The sequence below is a fragment of the Saccopteryx leptura genome, chromosome 6, assembly GCF_036850995.1.
Source record: "Saccopteryx leptura isolate mSacLep1 chromosome 6, mSacLep1_pri_phased_curated, whole genome shotgun sequence".
NCBI lineage: Eukaryota > Metazoa > Chordata > Mammalia > Chiroptera > Emballonuridae > Saccopteryx > Saccopteryx leptura.
Window position 1 is genome coordinate 191,560,608 of NC_089508.1, and position 14,721 is coordinate 191,575,328.

General features: G+C 53.2%; 2 protein-coding genes across 3 annotated transcripts in view; both read right to left on the minus strand.

Moving 5' to 3' along the window:
• Positions 1 to 75: 75 nt before the first annotated feature.
• BHLHA15 (basic helix-loop-helix family member a15) lies at positions 76 to 3,909 on the minus strand. Its single transcript, XM_066343035.1, has 2 exons — positions 3,829 to 3,909; positions 76 to 3,170 (listed from the first exon to the last, which is right to left on the minus strand). Exon 2 carries the CDS (start codon positions 3,115 to 3,117, stop codon positions 2,551 to 2,553), a length of 567 nt encoding a protein of 188 aa, XP_066199132.1. The 5' UTR covers positions 3,118 to 3,170; positions 3,829 to 3,909; the 3' UTR covers positions 76 to 2,550.
• A 1,641-nt stretch (positions 3,910 to 5,550) lies between these two features.
• LMTK2 (lemur tyrosine kinase 2) overlaps positions 5,551 to 14,721 on the minus strand; it is a 73,303-nt gene continuing 64,132 nt past the window's right edge. For both annotated transcript variants that reach the window (XM_066342291.1, XM_066342289.1), the window contains exons 12-14: positions 10,903 to 11,035; positions 10,422 to 10,664; positions 5,551 to 9,554 (exon numbers count right to left, since the gene is read on the minus strand). In XM_066342291.1, coding sequence (XP_066198388.1) covers positions 9,526 to 9,554; positions 10,422 to 10,664; positions 10,903 to 11,035 — 405 coding nt within the window. In that variant the 3' untranslated portion in view covers positions 5,551 to 9,525. The remainder of the gene's footprint in view (positions 9,555 to 10,421; positions 10,665 to 10,902; positions 11,036 to 14,721) is intronic.

Sequence of the window (14,721 nt, forward strand, 5' to 3'; positions counted from 1 at the left end):
AGATGACCAGACCTTTTTTTTTTTTTTTTTTTTTGCTACATTATGATTGAAACGTGCAGTTCCCCCTGCTAGAGTGCATGGGGCAAAAGTAGCAACTGCCTGCTGTGGAATCTTTTATTTTCATTTTGTGACATGGCATCTGATTTCATGAGTACTTTGAAAGGGGCCATTAGGAAAAATAAAAAGCAAATTTGGGTCATTTAAGAAACATTTTCACCACCATCACAGCTGGGGCACTGGCCATTCAGTCCCAGGGAGGTTTTCCCGGACAGAGAAGTTGCCGCTCTGGTTTCTCTGCTCTCCGGATGGGATCTCTGCCACCGTGGGAGCTCCCTCGGAGATCTGGTCTGCTGGCCGGTCCGTGGCCCCAGGCGGGGGCCCGGCAATCCGGGCTCAGGGCCCCTGAGGGACTCTGACATTAGGACTCCTTGAAGGACAGAAAAGTCCCACTGGGCTTGGGGTTCAAGACGTGAGTCGAGGGAGCAGACTCAGCAGCAGCAGGCCTCCCCAGCCTGTCACAGACCTTCCCCGCGCCGCGCTCCCCATACCTAACATCCTGAGAGAGAGACTGAGGCCTCCAAGGGTCCTTCATGATGTGGCCACAGGACAAGCAGAAGCCCTCCAGCCCTGGGTGAAAGATTACTGGACATCTGGGCCAAAGCAGAGGAGGTGCAGGTGCAAGTCCGAGAGAGAAGGAGCCCCCACGGCTGTCACCTACCACGTGGTGACCACCAGGCACTCCTGCCACCTCTGGTCACTGGGCGTGGCCTCTGGCCAGAGCCTCTGCTGTGCTTTTTGCTCAGTGTTTTGGTTCACTCAGCAAGTTCAGGGACATGGCTGCGCCCTGCTCCGGCCTTGGCTCAGCCAGAACAAGAGCCACCAGGTGTGTGGGCCTCACCTTTCTGTGCTCAGTCAGGAGGCCACCCAAGCAGGGGTCGCATGAGTTCCGTCTTGAGCTGTTCTCAACCTCAGCTCCCATTGGTGGGTTGTCCTGACCACTACTAACCTTCCAGAGTGGCCATGCCTGAGGGGCTGTCCCTAAGCACCTGGGGCCCCCGCCTGACCCATGCTGAAGGACAGCTCAGACGGTGGGGCTGGGACCGCACCAGGCCTCCCAGGGCCACTTTCCAGAGGGGTCTGCCCTGGGGCCCAGGGAGGGCCCCACCAGCATCTGACCAGGTAAGTTAGGACTGAAGGGGCGAATGGCTGTTCCAAGGGGTGCCACCTGCTGTCCTGATGGCACCAGGGCTGACACACGGCCCAGACACACATGAGATGGCTGGGCCCGGGACCATCATGGTCGAGACGGTGAGGCCACAGAGGAACAGCCCGCGGCTGTGACAGCCCCACTCCCAGTCCAGGTCATCGCCCACGCACAATGCCCAGTAGGACCTCTGGGAAAGCTGTGGGTACAGGGCACCGAGCCCCATGTGCCAGGCCGACTGTACCCTCACCACAGCCCCTGTCACCATAGTTTCTGCCTGAGGCTGCCACGGGCCCTGTCCCCTCCCCACATTGGCTGTGGGCAGAGGGACAAGGGAGGGAGGGAGAGGCCAGCTAGTTGAGAGCAAAGTCGCCGAGCCTGTCGAAGCCAGCGGGGCAGGAACACAGCAGAAGGAAGCTTGCTTGGCCCAAGGCTGCGGAGACCTGCCAAGATGCCAGGCCTGCTCTGTGGAAGGGCACCGGGAGGGGGAGGGGAGCTCTTGCCACCGTAGACCCTTCCCGGCCGAGAGCCCCATAGGGCCCCACATCCTAAAGCCCTGTCAGACCATCCAGTCAGTGACGGCTATGACAGTGAGCAGCAAACCCGGGTGGGACCCTAACGGAGGCCTGGGGACCTTTAGAGCCTTTCCCTGAAAGGCCAGGGCCAAGAGTCCCAGCTACTCAGGGGAACCAGAGCCTCGGGTCCTCTCTCCTCGTTCTGTCTGCAGCCTCCTCAGCACCAGGCCGCAGGCCCTCTGACCCACCCAGCTCAGTCCCTCCACGGTCAGGGGCACCCAACACAAGAGGAAGCCGGATAATAGCCCCCAGCCCCTCCGGGACCTCTAAAGGTCCCTTTCGAATTCATCTGAAGTCATCTGACTAGGATTTCTATCTGCCAGATGCTGAATGATAGACACGTCTACCATCTCAGCTCAGCCACAGTCCCGGAGTGGCCGTGAGCTTTGTTCGCTCCGTGCATCCCCAGAGGAGGAGGCTCTGATGCAGGTTGGAGGAGGTCTCTTCCTGGGCCTGGGTCTTAGGAGGAACTGGGGAAACTTACCAGGGACACCTTTTCCTGGAATCTCCCTTGCCTCAGGAGGGAGTCAGGAGTAAAGAGAATTTAGTTATAAAAGCTTGTCAACTCCTGCCTGGTCATGGGACCTACACAGAGGTCTGGGCCTCATGCTGCCCAGGGCCATCAGGGCCTCCGCCAGGTTTTGTACCTTGGGGGCCAGGACGTGGTCCAGAAAGGCAGCTGAGTGTTCAGGGGAAATGAAGCCACTGGGGCCATGTCCACGTGGGGTGTCACCACCAGTCTGGGGCTCTTGGTGGGACCAGGGCCAGACGCTAGGAGCCCTCTCGGAAGCTGTGGATCTGTGTGGAGTACTTCTGCAGGTGGCCCTCAGGCTGGGCCTCAGTGGCACCCAGCGCTCCGCCCGCGGCTGTCTGCTGCTGCTGGTAGTGCTGGTAGAGCTTAGGGCTCGGCCCGTCCAAGCCCGGGAGACGACCGCTGGACATGGTCAGGATGGTGGCCGTCAGCGACTTGATGTAGTTTTTGGCCAGCGTGAGGGTCTCGATCTTGGAGAGCTTCTTGTCGGCCCGCACGTGGGGGATGACCTCCCGCAGCGCCTGGAAGGCGTTGTTCAGCGTGTGCATGCGCTGCCGCTCGCGCTCGTTGCTCTCCAGCCGCCGCTGAACGCTGCTCTCCCGCCAGCCGGCCGACCGGGATAACCCCGGCCGCCGGCGCCCACTCTCCGCCCGTGCCTCCTGTGCCCGCGCAGTCCTGCTTCTCAGGCCTTTGGCCAGCTGGGCCCCAGAGCCCGGCTGGGGCCTGTCGGGGGTCTGATCCCCCGGGGTGGCCTCTGTGTTCTGTGGAGGCACCCGGCGCCTGGAGGGCCGGTTCTTGGTCTTCATGATTTCAGACTGGTCGTCCCAGGGCGTGGCGGCTCTGAGGGGGGTCCTTGGAGCTGAAATCCAGAACACAGGCCACCCCGCGGTCACTCAACAGGCCGGTGGACACTCAAGGCAGCTACCCAAGAGAGCCTCCGCCCTGCCCAATGGCAGGGGACCGCTTGGTGCACAGTGACCCCCAGGGTGCTTCCCACTGACGCACAGAGCCCGGGGCTGCCCCCTGCACACCTCCCCCGCACAGTCTGATCTCCTGCTGACGCCGCAGAACATCCCCCTCCCTCTGGCTGAGGTGTTCTGACCGCGGGACTTTTGTCTGGCGCCATGCTTCTCACCGCCCCCACACCGAGTGCCTCCTGAGCTCAGGTGGCCTTGGACACTTTGCTCCGGCCATCCGGGGATGCAGTCCCATCCTAGCCCCAGGTCAGCCCCTCTGTTTGCCCTGTTGGACTGGCGCCCATTCCGGCCACCGCACTGACCGTGCCGCCCCGCTGGACGTGCCATGTAGGGACAACATTGAGACAAAACTGCCGTGGATATGGGTCAGCAGAGGCTGACAGTGGCCAGAGCCTGCAGCAGCCCCCGAAGCTCAACCGTGGATGGTCCCAGTCGGAGAGACAAACCCCAGACCTGTCAGCCAGGTTTCTCCCCTGACCCCACCTGGTCCCGACCCCGGGCTCTGCGGTACCCCCCTCCCCCGAACCCCAGACCCATTACCTGGCGATCCGTGGTCGCACGCGCCAGGGCTGCCCACGGGGGACAAGGACACGTCGCTTTAGCAGCCCCAGGCGGGGCCGCGGCCACATGTAAATGAGCCCGCGGGGCGGGGCCGGGGTGGGACCGGCGTCCGTGGGGGCGGGGCGCACCTGCGGACCCCAGCCGGGCCGCGCCCCCGTGGGCAGCCGTCTGCCCGGCGGAGCCCGAGCCGCCGCGAGGGAGACGCGGGCCTTCCTGCGAGCCCTTCTGCGCGGGAAGGAAGCCCACGCACCGCACCTGACATCGGGGTTAAGGCTCGGAACACGGGGCCAGCCAGGAAGGAGAATTGTTTCTTAAAGCGGCAGCGGCCACGTCCCGAACCGGTAACCCTTGTTCCGGCGGACCGGGCAGCGCCGGGGGGGGGCTTTAGGATAGCCGCACCCGCTGCACCGCAGGCGCGGGTCTAGGTGCACCCGGGTGACCGCCTGCGTCCAAGTCACTGGGAAAGAAATCACTGGTTTTAGGTCTCCAGGGGCAGCAGGCAGCTTCGGCTCACACCCGCCCCGCCACCTACGTGCTTGACTTCATCGCGATCTGCCCGTTTCCTCGCCGTTTCCAGGCACAATAAAGGGTGTTAAAAGCATCTGGCTCAGGGGTTCCTGAGGGCTGATAGGCCGCACCTGGGGCGCAGTGAGACCCCGCGGTCCGCGGCACCTACGTCTGGGCTCCCGTCACTGTGTCCCGCAGGACCAGGGGCATCTCTGAAGCGGGGGTTCACAGGTCTCCGTCGACTCCCTGAGGATCGAAGAGGGAGCCCCTGTAACCTGAGTTGGGGCCAGGCATGGTTAGTCTTGGTAAGAGCCTGTTAGGCTCTTGGCAGCTCGGACCGGAAGGGCAAGGACAGGGCACTGGGGGACGGGGTCGCTCAGGGCATAGAAAAGGCTGGTTTTGAGCTGATTAGCCTCTTGGCTTAGAGCTCATTTGATGCTGGACTTCAGGAATTAAAATGCTTCTGGAACTCAAGTGCGAAGTTTTCGGATTACAGATAACACTTCTAGCAGCACAAAGATTACATAAAAGTTTGGTTTTCCAGTGACTCTACAATCTTTTGTGTTCTCAGGAGCTTGGGGATTTAGACTTGTCATGGAAAAGGGCATCGGGAGACCAGGGTGGTGCCAGGCCACCCACCCTGGACTTTAGTGTTAAAAAGACAGAAGAGCCTGACCTGGGGTGGCGCAGTGGATAAAGCATCAACTCAGAATGCTGAGGTTGCCGGTTTGAAGCCTCGGGCTTGTCAGGTCAAGGCACATAGAAGCAACTACAGTTGATCTTTCCCACCCCCACCCTTCTCTCTATCCTCTCTCTATAAATAAAATCTTTAAGCCCTGGCTGGTTAGCTCACTCGGTTAAGAGTGTCCAACATTGCAGGTTCAATCCCTGGTCAGGGCACACAAGGGAAGCAAAAAAAATAAATAAAAATGCACAGCTGAGTGGAACAGCAAATCTTTCCCTTCCCCTACCCCTCTCTCTTTCTATAAATCAATAAAAATTAAGCCCTGGCAGGACAGCTTGGCTGGTTGGAGAGTCCTCCTGGAGCACGGCGGTGGCTGGTTCAATTCCTCGGTCAGAGCATATGCAGGACCAGCTTGATGTTCTGGTCTCTCCCTCTCCCTGCCTCTCTCAAAATAAATAAAATAAAAGTCTTTAAAAACACAAAATAAGCACAGCAACAGAATTTATAAATATATAACTATATTTATTTCGAATATTAAATATTTTTTAAATTACAAGCAATTTATTGAATCACACTATGCATCAATATACAGTAAAAATCTTACAATTTAAAAATGTACACCATTTAAACGGAGAGTTCATTAACTGTTACATTACCGTGAATGTAACTCTTATGACTGTGTTAAAGTAAACAGGGAAACTTCACAGGTGTGACTGCTCCTTGGGTCCTCCTCTGTGGACGGAACTGAACAGTGGATACACAGGTCCATCACTAAGACCTATCTAGGCTTGTGCGAACTTGAACTGAGGCATGTTCAAGCCATTCAAATAACAGGTTGTTGGTAATTCAATACTGTCAACACATCCTTAAGAATTTATACACTAAAATTTTTTTAAGATTTACTCAATTTTTTTCTTAGAGATTGGAAAGAGAAAGAGAGAGAGAATGGGGGGGGGGGGGAACAGGAAGCATTAATTCCTGTATGTGCCTTGACCAGGCAAGCCCGGGGTTTCAAATCGGCGACCTCAGCGTTCCAGGTCGATGCTTTATCCACTGCGCCACCACAGGTCAGGCACTACATTGTCTTTTTTAATAATCGAAACTTGAGCCAACCCCACCACAACTTAGGAATATTGTTTTTGACATTCAGATCTGAAAGAACCCTGTACAGCCATTCTTATTTTAAAGGATACTTCTCACAAGGCTAATAATGTCCTGAAGCCCAACATCTGGAGCCTGACCTGGGGTTTGCTTATGGAATTTTCAGATGACCAGCTGAGTCAAGTAAAACCAGGAGCTGCCTTCCTCACGCCTGGGCTCTCAGGACAACATGCAGCAAGTCATCAGCCCTACTAATACCCCACAGGAAAGAATACTAAAAGGAAAAGGGTTTTTTTAAAGATGATTTATGGCAGCAAGACATACAAAGACTTGTCTTAAATATAACTCCTATCTATAGAAACAGTCTCCAGCACATTTGAAAATAGCATGAATGAATGTCTGTTATCATCTCAGCGTTGTTGACCTTCTTCACCCTTAAGATGAATGGCTTAACACCCCCCCCCCCCCCTCAGACCACAGTCCAAGTTTCACAAGGAGCCCAGGAGCACTTCTGCAATTATCTTTCTGAATTAAAAAAGAGTCGCTTGGTAACACAAAACATCTAGCTAGGAATGAATTGAAGGTTAGATTTATTTTTATTATGGGATTTAAAATACCTAAACTCCATTAAATTAGGACTAATTAAAACCTGATTATCGGTGCCGAGGGAGGCCAGAGATTGTCGTTGTCAGCCAGGTGTTTCAAACCTCACACATACCACCTAGAGAATCTACTGGTTCACTTCATGGCATAACTTAGAGCAAGTGCTGTTTGAAATCCCACTACTGCTAATCAAGTAAAAAAAACTCCAAAACTAAAAAACAACAAAGCACATGCTGACATTTCAAAACTGGGTTGAAAATTTTAATGTACATAATTTATTTCCTGTGTATTGCTTGAAATTTCCAAAGAACATGTTCACTCACGTGTTTATTATAAATATAAAATCTTCCCTCCCATGCAACCCCACACTAAGATCTACTACTCCAACCCCCCACCCCCAGCTCAGTGTATAAAATGCTTTTTTTTTTGGCAATTAATTATGAGAGTGATACAGACTTAAATTAAAAGAGAATTGCGTTGTTAAATTCTCCTTTATCATAGTGAAAAATGGACAACCCCAGAATATCAAATTCAGCCTGGGATGGCTGTGTAAGAAGACTATCTATTCTAGGAATCTGCTCAATTTTAGTCATTAAATATGAACCCCTTATACCTATATGTTTTGAAAAAACTAGTATAATCACCTCATTTCTCTCTAAATCAAGTTGGAAGTTAGATGTAAAAATTCGGAAAACTCAGGAAGTCTCCACAGTAAGAAATTCAGAGTTTGGCAATTTTGGCAAAACCACCTTCTAACGACCCATTAACTTGTCAAAGTGCACACCACAGGGTCCAGCTCGCAAGAGTGCCCCCGCCCCCGCCCCGCCCCGCCCCCTGCCCCGTGGTGCTCGTGTTCACAGCAAGCGGAGGCTAAAGGGGGCTCTTTCTCCGTTCCGAATTTTCTTGCTCTGGAAAGTTATTGCTAGTATAAAAAGTTAGTGGGGTGAACCAGAACTGGTAATCAAGTTCACAACTTCCTAGGGAAACTCTAGCCAGTACACACATCTGCATCTCACCCTAGGACTGAGTTCTATGATTTGTCTGACGCAGCCCCCGCCAGGGCCCGGCCAGTCAGCCTGGGCTGGACCCCGGGAGGCACTGCGGCTCCGGAGCACCCCTGGGGGAGCACCCCTGGGGAAGCGCCCGCCGGGGGGCGGGGGACTGCAGGCTGGCTTCAGACGGACACGCCGAGACCCTCTCAGCACAGTGCTGCTAGGCTGCGCTAGCCCCTGGAAACTGCCCGACATCAGAGCAGAACCCAGGGACTGTGGAAAAGGAGTTGCCAACATTATGGAGTTGTGCTGGATACGCTGGGCCCCATTCCAAGCAAGGGGAGAACTTGGTGCTTCATGCAGGAGGAAGGGTCGGGGCAGGTGCACCCGGAGGGGTGCAGCGGCGTCTGGGGACGCGGCCATGCCGGGCCGCCCAGGTTCCGACCAGGAGGCCATGCCAGCCGCAGAGGCCCCGATGCTGTCCCCAGTCACTCCTCACAGTGCAGGGTGCAGGGCATCTCCTCGGCTGCAGACACCAGCCACCCCTGGCCATGGCATGACTGAGCGGGGCTGAGGGAAAATCCAGCTCTGGGGTTAGTAAAGCTTCACAGCCAGGCTGTGCGTTTCCATGTAGGATCGGTCCCTCCGCCCGGTGCTGCCAGGGCCCTGGTGGGGCAGCTCCTCCCTCCGAGCCCCCTCCTTTCCGAGGAGGGAGTTCCAAGGACACTGAAGCCACAGCAGTCTGTGCTTCTAGACATCAGGCAGGCATCAAGGGGATGCATTGCTGGCTTGGAGGGCAGTCCCTCTGGGCCACACTCGGCGCCCGGGGGCAGAGGCAGGGGAGCTGCACAGTCTAACCCGCACTGAGTTCTGGGGGGTACCACCTGTCGAGTTTTACTAAAAGGGGTTTTAAAAATTGGGGGGTGGGGTGGGAGAATCAGAGAGAGAGGCTGCAAGGCCTCTGCTCCTCAGAGAAGCCTCATCTGCTACAGGGAAATCACTTTATAGGGAAGGACCACAGGTTTCAGTCAATCAACAAAAGAGCAATCTTTTGGGACTCATCAAAAATATTTCCTATAAGGACATGAAACACTAACATTCGGAATCATTTGTCATTTACAAAAGAGTACCATATGTACAACTCCAACAATTCTAAGGACTGCATAACATTCAAAATATTTAAGCTATACAAGTACCATGCAGAGCAGACAAACTATAAAACAGAAAAAAAAATCAAACTAGTGGGTAGCACCAGCTTGACCTGCCTTATTTTCCTTGAATAATTTAAGATTCTGTACAATATCAGGGACTCTTAGAACATTTATCCACAGTGCAATTACAGAAAGCAATTAGTGATTTCTTTAACAATAATAAATATGGCTCACTGGTGCTGAGTCCTGCCGTGCGTCCTCTGGGCCCCTGTACACAGACGGGACACACAGGTGTGGGCGCAGAGAACACCACGTGGAAACCAGGAACACCAGGAGCCCACAGTCCCCATGCACCCGAGCAGGGCCCGCCCTCCCCACAGACGCCCTGACCCGAGTGTCCTCATAGGCTGAGGGCGGCTGCAGGCACACAGCTGCTGGGGCAGCAGACCGCACCAGACAGGACCACACCGCCCAGGTGGGCCTCCGGCCGTGGGCACCTGGCCGGCTCCCTCTTCGCCTCCTGAGTCCTTCTCCCTGTCCCGTGTCAGCAGACGTCACGTGGACGGCGTGGCTCGGCCAGCAGCGCAGGACTGCCCTAAAGAGGCAGCCTGGGGCCCGAGAGTGCGTCAGCATCCAGCTAATCTTTTTCTCCATCTTCGCTGCTTCCTGTTTAGGAGAGAGCAAGGGCAAAGCTGGGTTTTCTAAATGACTAGCACAGGTAACAACAGTCGGGACAGCGTCAGACCTGCGCGGCAGAAGGACTGCAGCGCCACTGTGGGCCCCGCCGCCTGCCGAGCCATGCCAGGCTCGCAAACACATCTGCTCAGCTCCCACGCTGGGTCAGCGTCACGGCTGTGGGCACCGGAGAAAATCGGCTCTGAGCGGCACACATCTGCCCCTCTGACAGAACGTCGGGTCATGGGCATTATCTAATCGGCACAATTAGGCCCCACACAAACACAAACAAAAGCTCTTTGTATTTCCTAGTTATTATTTGATCTGTAAACTTCAAATAAAAAAATGTACCTATTAACATTTATCTCCCAATCTAGTTATGGGGACAAAAGGGTCCATATGTTCAGATAATACGACTTCAAATGTGCCCTGCCTGGGACCTCCCACCACCCAGGCCTGCTGGTATCGCACGAAGACCAAGGCTTAATGGCAAAATCAACATTCCTAAAAAAAGCTATGGTGCATTTGGGCTCAATCCCAAAACCAGGGCCGAGGGTTCTCAAGAGCATAAGCTTCTGGAAGAGCTGCTTTTCTAGGGGAGAGAGAACTGGAGGGGCCGGGGGCCCGCATGCAGGGCAAGTCCTGCCGCCCAGGCCGCCCAGCCCTGCAGGCAGAACTGAGCTTGCGGAGTGCTGGGCCTGGAGGGGGGAATGTGGCCCTGAGAGCACACTTTCGAGATGGTGAGAGCTTCAGGAAGGATTTTTAACCCTCTGCCCAGCCAGGAAAGCATCAGGTTCACACGCATTCAGATCGAGTGGGCCGCGTCTCCCAGACCGGCCCCACCCCAGCACCGCTCACCTCCTGGCTCGATGTCCGAGTCGGTGAGGTGCGTGAGAGAAAAGCTGGCGATGCTGGCAGGGGAAATGGAGAACCGGGAGCAGGGGGCCGTGTGCGGCCAGCTCTGCTCCACGCTCCGGGGCGGCGGCGGCGGGGAGAAGTACTTCGACGTCTGCAGGGAAGGCTTGGAACCAAGAAGGTTACTCGTGGTCTTGGACATAAAAGGGTCTGGGGAGAAGTCGTCATCCCATTCAAAGCCTCCACCTACGAGTATAAAACAAGACATCATTCTCCTTTGATCTTTTCCCGATCAAGAGCAGAAAGCAAACACACAGGTGCGCTCTGCAGATCAGCAAACAGCGAGGCAGGCCTGACAGGTGTCGGAGCGGCTCCCCGTGTGTGACAGGCTCATCTACAGCAGGAGGTGACGTTATCCTCACAGTTACACAGTTCACAATGCACTCATTCTGTTTCTTTTTAACCCGTCTGTGAAATGAAATACCTTCTTCATCGGTTGAGCTCTCGGAGTTGATGCACCTGCTCAGGTAGGGGGCACCTGCCGCCAGGGCCGGGCTGCTCCGCTCAGGGCCGTGTGCTTCTGCACCACCGTGTCCCAGCTCTTTGGTCGGCGTCTCCTGAAAAACCAAGCAAACAGTCCATCAGCAAACGCCTGGTCCAGGGCGACGAGGGGGACACAGCAGAGGCCGCGCGTGTCTGAGTGTCCAGCTGTGACACGTTCATCCTAAAGGCAGGAGGGTTCTGGTCCTGGGAGGCGGCACAGGAGCACACGGCCTGTCTCTGCCACTGAACGCAGCCCTAAAGCCCGCACAAGGCACAAAGCAGCAATCTGGGGCCTCCGAGGAGTAAATAGCAGGCTGGTTGGGGAAGAAGGCCGGAACTCAAAGACCACACCAGCAGTGAGTGGCGACCTCTCCCCCCTGCCCCACAGCTCTTGGCCTGGGCTCCTGACCCTGTCCTGTGCGTGTGCACCCACCAGCCAGACTGGGCCTTGGGGTGGCAGCTCAGGTCTCAGAGCTTCAGTGCACTGTTTCGGGCCAGCGCTGCCAGACCTGCTCAGAAACAACTTCCTGGGGTTGCTTTTCTGAGCTCCTCACTCTCTGGTGTCCCTGACACTTCCTGATGGATGTCTTGGGCCTGCCCTTTATGTTCCTCCAGCAAGAAAGCCGGGCCTTCCGTCACCCCACTCCACTGCGCACATTCTGCAGCTCCACCCGGAGCCGAGACCATGAAGAGTGGGGGTTCTGCTCGCCCCAGGGGATCACACCCTCCCACAATCACACCAGCTGCTGCCCCCGGGGCTAGGAGCAGGAGAGAAGGGATTCCTTCCCTCTCTCTGGGTGTCAGAAGATACCCCCCCTTCTAGAACGAGAGCCAGAGTCCCTGGAGCTCTCTAGCCACCCAGGCCCACTCTGCATTTCACGCGACACTGAGTTCAAACAGGACCGCAACAACTCTGAAGGGAAATCCCCAACCCACAGAAGGCGTGAAAATTTTGTATTTATAAATAATCTATGGGTCAAAGAGGAAGCCTTGAGGAAAACTAGAAAATATTTTGAACTGAATGAAAATACGTTAAAATTTGTGGAACAGAGCTCAAGTAGTACACGGAGAGGAACTGATAACATTAAATGCTAATATCAGAAAGAAAAAGTCTAAATTCTAGGCATTTTCCTTAAAGGTCTAGAAAGAGAAGAGCAAAATAAACCTAAACCAAGCAGAAGGAAAGAAATAATAAAGGTAAAGCAGGCCCTGGCTGGTTGGGTCAGCGGTAGAGCGTCGGCCTGGCGTGCGGGGGACCTGGGTTCGATTCCCAGCCAGGGCACACAGGAGAAGTGCCCATTTGCTTCTCCACCCCCACCCCCTCTTTCCTCTCTGTCTCTCTCTTCCCCTCCTGCAGCCAAGGCTCCATTGGAGCAAAGATGGCCCGGGCATTGGGGATGGCTCCTTGGCCTCTGCCCCAGGCGCTAGAGTGGCTCTGGTTGCGGCAGAGCGTTGCCCCGGAGGGGCAGAGTGTCGCCCTTGGTGGGCGTGCCGGGTGGATCCCGGTAGGGTGCATGCGGGAGTCTGTCTGACTGTCTCTCCCCATTTCCAGCTTCAGAAAAATACAAAAAAATAATAATAATAATAATAAAAAAAAAAGGTAAAGCAGAAATCAATAAAGCTGAAATAAAATGAAGAAAAAGACACTCCATGAAACCAAAAGCAGTTCTTTAAAAAGATCACAAATCTACACAATCTCCCCTAGAAAGATGAGAAAATATTCCCCAACTTATTTTATGAGACCAGCATCACCATGATACCAAAACCAAAGACAGTGCCAAAAATAATAACCAAAAAAAACCCCCAAAAACAAAAATGAAAAAAAACCCCTCAACCAGCCAAACAAGCAAACAACCCCCCCCCAAAAAAAAAAAAAACCCACTACAGACCCATCAATACATGTCATGAACACAGACACAAATACCCTCATCAACAAACCAGCAAACCAAATCCAGCAACATTCTGGATTTTATTCTGACGAGAATAAAACTTTGCAATCAAGTGGGCTTCATGCCGGGAAGTCAAGGCTGACTATAATTGATAATCGATGTCCGCTACCATATTAACATAGTAACAGAAGAGCCACATGTTACTATCCACCCGATGTATAAAATGCATTTGACAAAATTCAATATCTACTTAGGGTAAAAACTCTCTGAAACTAAGATGAGAAGAGAACCTTCCTAATTTGTTAAACAGCATCTACTAAAACCCTATATCATAATCAATAATCAAAGACTGAGTGCTTTCCTCCTAAGATCGGGTTCAAAGTCAGTGTATCACTTCCATTCAACACTGCACTGGAAGTCCCAGCTACTGCGATATGGTAGGAAAAAGAAAGAAGAGGCATCCAGAGGGGAAACGAAACAATAAACCTGTCCCTCTATGTAGACAACATGACTGACTGCGTAGAAATGTATTAAGGAATTTGAAAGACAAACAAAAACAAAAAACCTCTCCCAGTCAGGCTCATATCTCGAATTTATTTTAAAAAAATTCTCAAAACTGCCTGACCAGGCAGTGGTGCAGTGGATAGAGTGTCAGACTGGGATGCGGAGGGCCCAGGTTCAAGACCCCGAGGTCGCCAGCTTGAGCGCAGGCTCATCTGGTTTGAGCAAAGCTCACCAGCTTGGACCCAAGGTCGGTGGCTCGAGCAAGGGGTTGCTCGGTCTGCTGAAGGCCCGCGGTCAAGGCACATATGAGAAAGCAATCACTGAACTGAGGTGTCGCAATGAAAAACTAATGATTGATGCTTCTCATCTCTCTCCATTCCTGTCTGTCTGTCCCTATCTATCCCTCTCTCTGATTTCTGTCTCTGTAAAAAAATAAAATAAAATAAAAAATAAAAGAATTCTCAAAACTCAAAACAGAGAATCCAGTTAGAAAAAGGGCAAAGATGAGATATTTCACTGAAGAGACACACAGATAGCAAATAAGGACGTGAAGTAAACCAACAGGGAAATGTGATTTAAGATCACAACTGAGATGTAAGTCACTTCACACCTATTAGAAAAGCTAAAATAAAAAAGAATGACAGCACACAATGCTGGCAAAGATAAGGATAAACTCAGTCTCTTCTACATTGTTGGTGGAGATGTACAATGGTACAGCTACTGTGGGAAACAGTTTATTTCCTTTAAAAAACTAAACACAGAAGCTTACCATACAGCCTAGCAATCACTCCTGGGTGCTTATCCTCCCCAAGAAAATCTGTGTCCACACCAAAACCTGCACACAATCATTCCAAAGGACCTTTATTTGTAATAACTCCAAAGTGGAAAAACCAAACTGTCCTTCAGCGGGTAAATGCCCAGATGGCTGAGGCACACCCATACCATGGAACGCGCTCAGCAATAAAAAGGCAGGCACCAACGATCCATGCAATTTGGATGGGTCTCAAAGGAATTACACGCTGAGGGGAAAAAGCCGGCCTCGAAAGGTTATATGTTATGTGAGTCCATTTAAATGTTCTTGAAAAGACAAAAGTAGCCTGCAGAACAGAGCCCATGAGGCACATGCTGAACAAGAGGCTGTGACAGTCTCTGTTCCAAGGACTAACACAAAGGGAGGGCTATGGACGCCTGCACCTTCTGGAACATAAAAGGATCCCACACAGATGTGCCTGTGGCTGAGCTTTACTTATAATCCAGCCGATTCAAGAAGCAAATTCAACGACTACAGAGACTAGTCCTATAAGTGAGAAGAGAGAAGACAGCAAAACAGACTCCCGCATGTTCCCTGACCAGGGTGCACCCAGCAA